Source organism: Archocentrus centrarchus, chromosome 1 (assembly GCF_007364275.1).
Source record: "Archocentrus centrarchus isolate MPI-CPG fArcCen1 chromosome 1, fArcCen1, whole genome shotgun sequence".
Lineage (NCBI taxonomy): Eukaryota > Metazoa > Chordata > Actinopteri > Cichliformes > Cichlidae > Archocentrus > Archocentrus centrarchus.
Window position 1 is genome coordinate 25,440,105 of NC_044346.1, and position 11,730 is coordinate 25,451,834.

General features: G+C 39.5%; 1 protein-coding gene across 2 annotated transcripts in view; it reads right to left on the reverse strand.

The window, feature by feature from the left end:
• ntn1a (netrin 1a) overlaps window positions 1–4,465 on the reverse strand; it is a 58,578-nt gene extending 54,113 nt beyond the window's left edge. For both annotated transcript variants that reach the window (XM_030734284.1, XM_030734275.1), the window contains exons 1-2: window positions 4,340–4,465; window positions 3,100–4,150 (exon numbers count right to left, since the gene is read on the reverse strand). In XM_030734284.1, the coding sequence (XP_030590144.1) occupies window positions 3,100–4,123 (1,024 nt within the window). In that variant the 5' untranslated portion in view covers window positions 4,124–4,150; window positions 4,340–4,465. The remainder of the gene's footprint in view (window positions 1–3,099; window positions 4,151–4,339) is intronic.
• Window positions 4,466–11,730: the final 7,265 nt, after the last annotated feature.

Sequence of the window (11,730 nt, forward strand, 5' to 3'; positions counted from 1 at the left end):
AGACTGGGGGGGGGGATAAAAATCACATTTATAGTTCATTTACATTCAAATAAAATGTTTTCCAGAGAAGACTCTCAAACTAGAGGCTTTTTTCTCATCAGCTGAAACAACATCACCTTCCTTTATCAGGACAGTTGAGTAGGATTTCTGTGAAGGAGCTTAAGGGAGGAAGCTTCCATGTGGTGCAGGTTATTGAACTCATTGCATTACATTCTTAGAATTTCCTGCAGAGTCAATAACCCAAATGCACTGAGATGCACACTCGAGATCACCTGATCTTCCTTCAAGATCCCGATGGAAGTAATCAACAAAGTGCTCTAAGTTAAAAACTCAGGCAGACTTTCGAGCATGCATTCTTTTTCTTTTCCTCCTTGCTTTATTTATTTATTTTGTTTGAGAAGCCAGTTACAGTCATATCTCAGATGTCAGTGTGATATTTAAAGTTATCAAATTGACCTAATTGACCCATTTACCTAACTCACCTTCTTCTATTTTTCAGTCTTTACAAAATTGTAATTTCTACTTCTCACAAAAATTTTGTTTGCTTCAGCATACAAACGCACACACTCTGTGTCTGTGTGTGTGTGTGTGTGTGTGTGTTTTCTTTTTCTCAGCTTTAGTCAGTATATATATATATATATATATATATATATATATATATATATAAAATGATTCAAAATTGTGTCTTTTTTTTATGTTGTAAACTATTTTGCTTTTCAAAGTTTCAAACTATAAATAACTATAAATATTCCTCTACCTAATTTCATCATAGCTGGTCAGTTATTTCTATGACAGATTAAGTTTTGATAAAATTGTTCAAAACAAGGACACTGAGGGGCGAGGACAGTATTATCATGGTTAAAAGTCTCTATTCTATTTCTTTCTTTAATAAAACTTTGAAGTATACTTTTTGGGAAAAAAAAAAACAAAAATAAATTTTTGTTGAGTGTAAATAAATAATATTAACTGAATAAAATGGGGGGGAAATCAGTTACTTGTGTTAGCTGCCTTTGTATTTAAAAAGTATGCAGGCTAAAATGAGTTACCTGACAAGAAAAAACAAACTTTAAAGAGTATAACCACTCCTTTCTTGGTTTTTATTGCATCCTTTGATAAACTCTGACTTTCTCCTACAGTATGTACAGCTTAGACTGTTTCTGTTGATTTAGCAGCATGTTCACATCTGTCACTGAGAATGTCCCAGAGCTTTAGAAATGGGCAACACCAGCAAACAAAAAGCTTTTAAACAGCTGCTATGTGTCAGACTGGATGACATGTGCTACGACTGTCAAACAATATAGAGCCCCTTTCCCCCTAAAGACCTGCAGCTGAATGGAAAATATAAGGGTCTGAATTGGTTTGTGATGGACGTGTCTTTCTGCAGTTGTAAAGAGTTACAATAAGGGTTTCATTTTAGAGTCTATGATCAGTCATATTTTTACTTGTCCTTTTCATTCTCTGGCTTTTCCCTTGACATCCTACACCAGGGACTGCACTTCAGATTACTGCAACACTGTTGTTTTTGCAGTCCACACAATTTTAACACCTCTCTATCCAGCAGTTTAAATAAAATCAAAACCAAACACAAAAATGCAAAGAGGGAATTTGTTACAAAGCCAAATATGACACATGGCCAAAGAATGAATGGCAGACAAAGATCCTCATTCAAGATCTGAGACAAATCCCTGCAGAGAAACACAAAAACAAAAACCTTTTGTTTAAACGTTTTCAAGATTGGAGAGCTTTGGTGGTGCAGTTGACGATTTCACTAATCGGCAAAAACAATTTTTAAATTACTTCTTACGAGTTTGAAATGCACACAAGCTTTCCTGAATCGCTGGTCCACATAACTTAAACTGACAGAATCCTGGCCAGCTGAAATGGATTCTGCACTATCTGTAATCTACAGGCTCCCTTATCTGTGCCAGCTTGTAATAAACACAACTACTGTAACTTTGATCACTTTTATCACTCAGCTGCTGATGGAACTTGCAGACACAAAGAGCAGGCTCACAGATAAAATCAGAAATTTGCTTCTTTTGTGTGCAACACCTGTTTCATTTTTTTTATGATAAAAAAATACTGTTACATAGTAACACATTTTAAAAACCTTAGTCAGTGGCTTTAACCATTTTCTCACGTTGATTTTCAGTTATTCTTGTCTTGCTACGCTGCTCAGTCTAACTGAATAATGTAATTAACTATGCCATTATCCAAATTTAATGAATTTGTACAGTAGTTGTAATCCTTATTTTTATTTATTTGAATTAAATTGAATTACTCACATTTGCAACCATTAATGCAAGTAATATTTATATTCGTCTATGAAACATGTTATCATGCTATGAATGTAACAATAAACTGTACAACCAGTAACACTATATCTAAATTTCCAGGCTTTATGTCACAAGACCTGACATTTTAAATTTCACGATCGATTTTAAGGCAGATACTTATGTGACTTTGGAAAAAAAAAAAAAAGAGAGAGAGAGAGAGAAAAAGAATCTGTGTTCACTGAGCAGTGTGGTGAGTTTTTGCACGATTCTTCAAATAAATTAAAAGGCATCGCTTTATTGCAGCGGTGTAGTTGAGCAATGAGAAATGCTGATGTGGATCATTAGGCTCAGTGGTCCCATTTGAGGTGGTTTAAAAGCCTCCATTATGGCCTGCAACGAGCTAAATGGACTTTCAAATTGCATTTCGTGTTGAATGTGACTTAAATCCAGATATGCTGGTGGACGTGAGCCAAAGTATTCATTTAAACAGAACCGCAGCAAAGGTTTAATTTAAAGAGAAAGTTTGAGTTTAATAAACTAAAGCAATAAAATTACTGGCAGAAATAAATCTAATCGAATTATTCTAATTATTATTATTAGTAGTAGTAGTAATAGTAGTAGTATTAACACACTTTTAGATGCATGATTTTCCATAACGAAAATCTTTCCATTTATTAGTTCACCCAATTAGGTTAATCTGTTTTCCACTTCCCCAGCCCATCAGCCCATCCCGCCACCACAATTGTAATTTCATAATTTCCGGTAAAGTAACACCTCTAGTCAACACAGTCGCTCCGGGATGGAGGACTGCAGGTGGACTTACCGACACACTCATTGGCCTCCCTGGCTGTGGCTCTCTGCCACGGTCTGTCGTAGTGAAAAGGCTTGCACCTGTCGCACTCGGGCCCGGCGGTGTTGTGCTTACACTCACACACCAGATTCCCGTCTCGGTCCTTTACGCACCGAGATGCGTGTCCGTTGCATTTGCATCTCCCTCCGACCTGCAGGTCCGACACTGAGTAGAAGTAAGAGTCCCGGGCCAGTTCAGAGTCGTCCTCGTTCTCGTCGCCGAAAGTGTGCAACCTGCTGAAGATGACTTTAATGTCAGTGGCTGTTACCCAGTCCTGCAGCACCGGGGAGTTGTCAAAGTCGTGCGCCGACGGTCTGCCGTCCAGCGTGCTGAAGGCGATGAGTCCGCCGGTCAGAGGGTACATGTCGGTGTGGGAGTCCGTGCAGACTGCCTCCTGTTCGTTCTGCTTTGTGATAACAGCTCTGTTGGGCTTATTGTACATCTTCCTGCACTGGGTAGAGTAAAACTGAAAGGGTACCCAAGTTTTACCATAGTCCATGGACTTGTAAATAGCCATGGATTCGGGTCGGGGCGAGCAGAATTGCAAGCTCACATATGTTACCTCAAACTTCTTCCCGAGGGACAGAGTCAGGGTGACATTTTGCGGGTACTGGATGAAGTTCTCGGACTGCCAGCAGGTGAGGTTGTGAGGGTTGTTAAGATCCGTTAGGTAAGCTGGTGGGTGATACTTCTTGGGGTCGGAGGCATCGCAGGTGTGACAGTTCCTGGTCCTATCGTCTCCCTTCTCAGCAGATGTCACCACGCAGTAGCGGCTCGGTGTCTTGCCGCAGGTACTGGAAACCCTCACTTCCTTTCCGAAGGCGGAGTTGACGAAGTCCGGGATGCAGCGCCGCGGGTTGCCGTGTTCGTCGTAGCAGGGATCCGGGGGAGAGGTCTGTGCTGCAAACATGCTCATCCCGTACCCTCCAGAGGCGCTCCTACACGACAGAGACACGGCGAGCAGCACAATCAGCTCAACATCCACAGCCCTTATCATTGTAGTTCCGTCGTTCCCCAAGTGTATCTGCAGAGGACAGAGGGGACACAGCAAGCATGTAGACTAAGTTATTTTAGTGATGACATAAAAATATATTAATATAGGCTACTTCCCCCCCCCAAAAAAAAAAAACTCTTAAGTGATATAAAACTAGGCTATATATACTCGTGTAACACACGTGAGGGTTTGTTTAAAATATATATAAAGGCTCTTTACCTGAGAATTATTTTAAATAATGTAAAATACCGGCGAAGACAAGCTACTTTTCTTGCTCGCTGCTCTCGGTTTGTTTGTTTCTTCCAATCTCTTGCGTAAAAACAGAAGAGCGGATGGATTTAAGAGTCGCTTGTGTCCTTATAGCAAGTCCCGCTCCTCCTGCCGGTCTTTTCAAAATCTCTCTCTCTCTCTCTCTCTCTCTCTGTCTCTCTCTCTCTCTCGGTCTCTCTCTCTCGCCCTCTCTTTCTCTCTCCCCCCCTCTCTCTTGTCTCGCGCGGATCGGATCGTGGCATAGCTTTAGGTCAGCTCATCTTGGGTGACACCAGGCGAAACAACGACGTCCACTGGTGGCGCTTCAGAAGACTGTTGCGAGAGAGTGAGGCGCAAATGACCTCAGGAGAGAAGAGAAGAAATATGCGTCTGAGAGACACCCGATATGATGATGGATTTTATGCTGATCAGTAGAGCACATTTAGCAGAAGCCAAGTATCCCAGTGAAATCACCCTTCCCTCAATAAAAGCCGTGCAGTATTCAGGTTACTTTCTTGGTTCCTCTTCTTTTTGATTTGTTTTAGTCTTAAACTAGTTTGCCATTTACTTTTCAACTTTTGAAAAGTATCAGTATGTCACCATAAGAATGACTTTCTTTGATTCGGTCATGTGTAGATTTAGTTTTTTAAAAGGATATAGCACATTTTCAGAGGGACAAAAGGAAAGGTCCCACGTGAAACTCACATTTCTGTTCATGTTGGAACAGTTAACATGAATCAGCTGCAGAATAAATAAAGCGATTAGGCTTACTTAAAATGAAATAGGCACTACATTGGCACATGTGCTCTTTTGCTATGTTAAATCTGAGTGTTTAGATTACTGGGAAACAATTTTTTCCTGGTTTCTTACTGAAAACCAAATTGTTTCAAGATAGCAGCCACTGTCAGTCGGGATGTAGAATGACGTCAGAGTTTGTACTTTCATGGTTGAGTGTTGAAAAATAAAATATTTGCACGCCAGATTCAAAGCAGTTTCTTGTGCAGGGTTTCAAAATTGAGTTGGGAATCTTTTGTGACCAGCTGTTCCATAAAACCTGTTGAATGTTGGCAGAAAAAGTAACTGCGCCATCTTCTGTCCATAGAAGAAAATAGCAGTTAAGCGTTCAGTGAGCGGCTGGCATCGTCTACGTTTTCCAGGCGGTGGAGGTATAACACCATGTACTGTTTAAAAATACTTAAAGCAGTGAAGGATGTGCTTTTATGATGGCCGGAGCCAGGTTTATTCGTTGCCTGGGATAATGTGAGAAATAAATAAATAAAAAAAAAAAAGACATATTGCCCGAAATTAAATATTACAGCATAAATTATTCATTTTCATTTACCCCACCCCCAAAAAAATCTCTTTGCCAAAAAAAAAGTCAGTTGTTTTCTGCATTTATTCTGTTGTTGGCGTCAGCAGTGAAATCATCAATAAAAAAAACAGAAGCACCACAATGTCTGACAGATGAAATACTTTTTTCATCCACACTTTAAATCACTGACAGGTTTGTTTTTGTCCGTAGACTTTTTGGCTGTAGTCTACAAAAATTTGTTCTGTGCACTCCTCAAATGTTTTGTTTGTTTTTTTCCACCTTGTGAGAGACTGTCTGCATGACTCCTTATTCTGCCAGGTCCTTTGCCATTTCCTAATTGTCCTGTGCTGAGTTGCATCATGAGAATGAAAATTTTTGATAACAGTATATAAGTGATAAGTGTAAGTGATAAGTGATAAGATAAGTGTATATTTTGATGTTGCCAAACCAGAAGTCTGCCTCAATTTAAAAGCAACTCAGTCAACTCCTTTGTAGATGAACAGAGGTCAAAACCACAATAGAGAAACATTTAGTGGCTGAGTGTTCCTATTCCCTGTGAATGCTTAACATTTGGGCACTATGTGTTAAAATACTGATCCACATTTCTGTAAATATTCTAAAATGAATACCTATACAGTAGTGTGCAAAAGTCTCAAGCCATCCCTCTTTTCTTTTCATTTTGCTTCTAAGGAGCCAGACTTTCTTGGAATTTTGAAAGATGGTCTTGAGCAAGACTTCTCCAACACTCTGAAGGTCTTTCAGGGTTTTTCTTTGGCCATTGGCTGCTTTTTCACTCATTATATGTCCAGTCTTTGTACCTGATCATTTTCAGAGAAATGCTTTGTTTCTTTATTAACCCTGTAATGGCAAGTGTGTCATATTTGACACACAGTTTTTGAGACCTTTACATCATCAGTGTGACTTTTTTTTCCCCTGAAAACCCTGAAGTATACAATCAGACACATGCGGTGCTGCTGTGAGCAATAAATTGCACAAAAATGCCAGACATAGAAAAAATGATTCAAATGAAAACTCATATATGCAAATTGCTATTTCATTATTTTTTTTCCTGTTCTTTCTTTCTTTTTTTGTCAGAAGGTTCAACAAGCATTCCAGTTTCAAACAATTTGAATTTTGTGACAATTATTTCATGGTTCAGGCTTTGCATGTTTAAGCCACTTGACACTGACCTATGAATCACTCAAGCATACAAAGAAGACCTAACTCAAGGTGCCTTTTTATGCTTGAATGAGTCAGACAACAGATAACTCCATAAAGAACCAATTTTACACTGTATTTTTAAACAATGTTTGGTGACTGTTTTGTTTTGTTTGTGTTTGACAGGCTGCTATTAACAGCCTGTTGCAAAAACAACTTGTTCCTGTTTTTTGTTTTTTTGATTTTTTTTTTTGGTGAATCTACAAAAAGTGCCAAAAGTAACCCAGTTTGACAGGCATAAAATGGTCTTTTTGGATCAACAAGGTGAGTACTAAAGAACTAATAGCAAAAAAAAAAGAAAAAAGAAGAAAAAAGAAAAGCTATATCTTGACATTGTGTGCAGCCCATCCTTGAAGAAATGAGGAAACTAGACAAGTAGAGGACAAAAGAAGTGTTAGGCCTAAAAAAAAAACCCAATCTACAGCAGATGAACAGCATCTGAACGTTACGTCCTTAACAAATGTGAAAAAAAATACTGCAAAGGGCTGACACAGGGCCTGAGAGATGAATCAGCTGAAGGGCCAGATTACATCCTTTCTGATTAGGTTTCGCCAAAACCTTGTTTTGGCGAAACCTAATCAGAAATGGTCTCAGTGGAAAAGAGGCTGTCAAGAAGCCATTCTTAAGGACAGGAAACAGGGAGATAAGGCTGAGGTATGCAAAATTAGACAAAAACTGAAAATCAGTGGCAACAAGTCTTATGCCGAGCCCCTCCTTATCTATCCGATCTTCACATCGCATCCTCCTCCTGCTCCCTCCATTCTTCCACTTCCCTCCACCTCACTGTGCCCTCAGCACCATGGGTAACAGAGCTTTGTCTCATTCTGCTCCCCAATATGGAATTCTTTCCCATTTGCAATGTTGACTTTTTTTTCTGTCTTCAAATCACGACTCAAAACTTACCTTTTCACGATAACTTGCTCACTTTAGTTCCTTTGGCCATTTAATTTTTTATCTTTTGCTTTTATGTATTCTTTGTAAAGTGTTCTTGGGTGTCTTGAAAGGTGCTTACAAATAAAATTTATTATTATTATTATTATTATTAGAGGGTGATTAATTCAAATTTGAAAATTTTTGGTAAAGCTTATTGTCAATATGCATGGAAGAGATCAGGAGAGAGGTCCAGCAGTAAGTGACTACAGCCATCTGTAAAACATGGTGGAGGCCCTGCCAATGGTTTGGGGCTGCATTTCAGCCAGTAATGTTGGAGACCTTGTCAGAATTAATGGCATTATAAACATTGATAAGTACCATCAGATTTTGATCTACCATGCAATACCATCTGGAAAGCATCTGATTGGCAACAACTTCATTTTTCAGCATGACAATGACCCAAAACACACTGAAAATGCAGCAAAAGCATACCTAGATAGAAAACACACAATAGAACACCATCAGTCATGGATTGGTCTCCCCAGAGCCCCAACCTCAACATTATTGGAGCACTGTGGGATCATCTTAACAGAGAATGGAACAAAAGGCAGCCAACATCCAGATAAGAGCTTTGAATGTCCTTCAAGAAGCCTGGAGAACTATTCCTGAAGCTGCCTAAGAGAATTCAGGCTGTGGTCATACCAAATATTGATTATTAATCAATTCAACTTTATTTATATAGCACCAATTTACAACATTCAGCATATTTCCTTTGTGGAAAGATCTTTACAAACAATTTCTTCATGCTGTTTTTCAATTGTCTGTGGCCATATTTTTTATTTTCAAATATTATAATATTAACAATATTACAACTCCATTTTTATTTCTCTTTGCCCATTTTTGTGTAGATTTCGGTACACTGTTTGTATCCTCTGTATCAGTCAGTGAATCTCTACATGTGTGCTTATATCCTCAGTGTAGGCTCCCATTCACTTACCGCTCCTCATCAGGCTTTTTTTTCTGTTAAAAAAAAAAAAACACTCATGAAAGGGCATGGCATGCCTGCTGAGTTTGCATCACAGCTGGAAAGTCTTGTGATAGAATGATATTTGATGTCTTGAGACACAATCATCATTGTGACTGACAAAAGACAGGCAACAACAAACAGATTAAAAAAAATCCCTACACTATATCTTCTTGCTCCTTTTTCATAACCACACTTTATATTATTGCATCTTTTTATGTGTATAAAAACTAAGCTTAAGATTACATTGAAAGTCTGGGGAAAGATGAAATGCTTTTAAAAAAGATTTTCTATTTTTAAAAAAAGAAGAATATATTATGCTGATTATGTAGCAACTTATCTTTGTTTATATAACAAGTAAAACTAAATGAAAATCACTGTGATATTCATTAACTTATATTTTATAAGTTTGGAGTTTTGGATCCAGATGTTGCTCTCTCGGTAGTGAGTAACATATATGAGCAATATGAGCTGAAACACAGCTAGTGTTTACGGTCACTGGTTTGTATGGCTTGCTGCCATATTTCCCGGTCTTTAAGAGAAGGGGAATTCAAAGTCACATTAATAGATAACATGTAAATGAGAAGCAAAGCCGCAGGGGGAAGTAGAAGTTAGTATTTCCCTGACAGCGGGGAGTTGCAGAGAAAATAGAAAATCCAGACTCCACAATTTTAAATAACTGTCCTATAATTTAAAAATGTTCACAAATGAAAATACAGAAATATGCATCTTGGGCTTAAGTATATTTTGTTTAAAGTGAAAATCATCATTTTAACAATTCATCAAGGGACACACACACACACACACACACACACACACACACACACACACACACACACACACACACACACACACACACACACACACACAAACACACACTGCTCAAAAAAATTTTAAAGGATCACTTTTTAATCAGAGTATAGGATCAAGTCAATTTAACTGCTGGGATGTTGATCTGGTCAGTAAAATCGCAGAGGGGGTTATTAATCAGTTTCAGCTGCTTTGGTGTTAATGAAATTAACAACAGGTGCACTAGAGGGGCAACAATGAGACAACCCACAAACGAAACCACTAATGTTTTTCCTTCCTCATTTTTCTGACCGTTTTCACTAGTTTCGCATTTGGCTAGGGTCAGTGTCACTACTGGTAACATGAACAGATACCTGAACCCTACAGAGGTTCCACAGGTAGTCCAACTCCTCCAGTATGACACATCAATACGTGCCATTGCCAGAAGGTTTGCTGTAGTATTATTTATTGCATGGTCTATACCTTACAAAATAAAGTGCCTTGAGGCGACTATATAAATAAAACAGAATGGAGGAGCATGGAGGAGATTCCAGGAGACAGGAAGTTGCTCTAGAAGAGCAAGACAGGGCCATAGAAGGTCCTAAAAACCATTAGCATCTGCTCCTTTGTGCAAGTAGGTCATTGACGCGCAGTCATCAGGACAAGTAAAATACTAACAATGATAAGAGAAAATACATTTGACCACTTTACTGTTCTATAAAACTGTTTTCTGAATTATTTCCACACTTTAATGGTCAAAAGCGCCGAATTTACACACTGCCTGTTCAAACGCATGGAAGAAATGAGGCGAGGCGGTGCAGTGCTGTGCCTCACCTCTGGTGGCGCTGTGTCTCATACAATAAACGAAGCAGGCGGTTGGCGCATGCTCAATATACATGTTTGATTACACGTGTGCTACACATGTTGTTCCACAGTCTGTCTAATATATTGAATGAATGTGTGTGACATGTTTATTCCTTGTGATCGGTCATAAATGCATCTTGACAATACACAGGGTGAGGCAGAAAGTACTGTGCAGCACCGACAGGGGGCAGTGCACTGCCCCCTGTCGGTGCAACAGAGTAACGGAGACATTCGTGGAGAAGGATAGGCGCATGGACTTCATCTTCTAATAAAGGCAAGATAAAACATGCTTTTTTATTTTAATTTATTTAAAAAGACAGACCCCCCCCCCCCCCCCCCCCCCCCAAAAAAATAGTTAGACCTTACATTAAATATTAAATATATATTAAATATGTTTTTCTTGCCATCATTGTTGAATTAAAATTGAAATATAAGCTTCAGTTTTGGGTTCATATATGTGAACATCCGACTCCAGAGAGTCAGTGCCCCACCCGTCACAAACCTCACCGCACATCACTGAAGTAGGAACAGGATGAGAACTGCCAGATTCCTACAAAATGACCTCCAGCAGACCATTGATGACCTCAGGACACCTGTCCCCCCTGTTTGCTTCTGTTTTTTGTATTTCTTGGATGAGTGTTCTGGAACGCAAAATTTCATTATATGTTTTCATTATATGTTTACACATATATGACAATAAAGAAACCTTGAAACCTTGAAATCTCTGACCAAACAATCAGAAACCTATCTCATCTGAGGGTTCGACGTTCTTTAGTGGGGCCTGTACACACAGCCCGGTACAGTGGAGCTCGATTGATATTTGCCAGAATACCAGAACAGGCAGGTCCACCACTGGCGCCCTGTGCTTTTCACAGATGAGAGCAGGTTCACCCTGAGCACATGTGACAGATGTGAATGGGTCTGGAGAAACCGTGGAGAACGATTGCTGCCTGTAACATCGTTCAACACCGGTTTGGGGAGGATGCACAAACTTTTACAGGGTAGGCAACGGCACCTTGTCTGCCATTAGGTATCGGGATCAAATCCTTGGACCCACTGTCAGACACTGCGCTGATGCAGCGGGTCCTGGGTGCCTCCTGGTGCACAACAATGCCCTGCTTCATGTGGCGAGAGCGTGCAGGCAGTACTTGGAGGTGTTTGAATACTACTGATTGGTCCCCACACTCACCTGACTTAAACAGAACACCTCTGGGACAGTATGTTTCGGTCTATTCGAGGCCGCCACCTCAGACTGTCCAGGAGCTCAGTGATGCCCTGGTC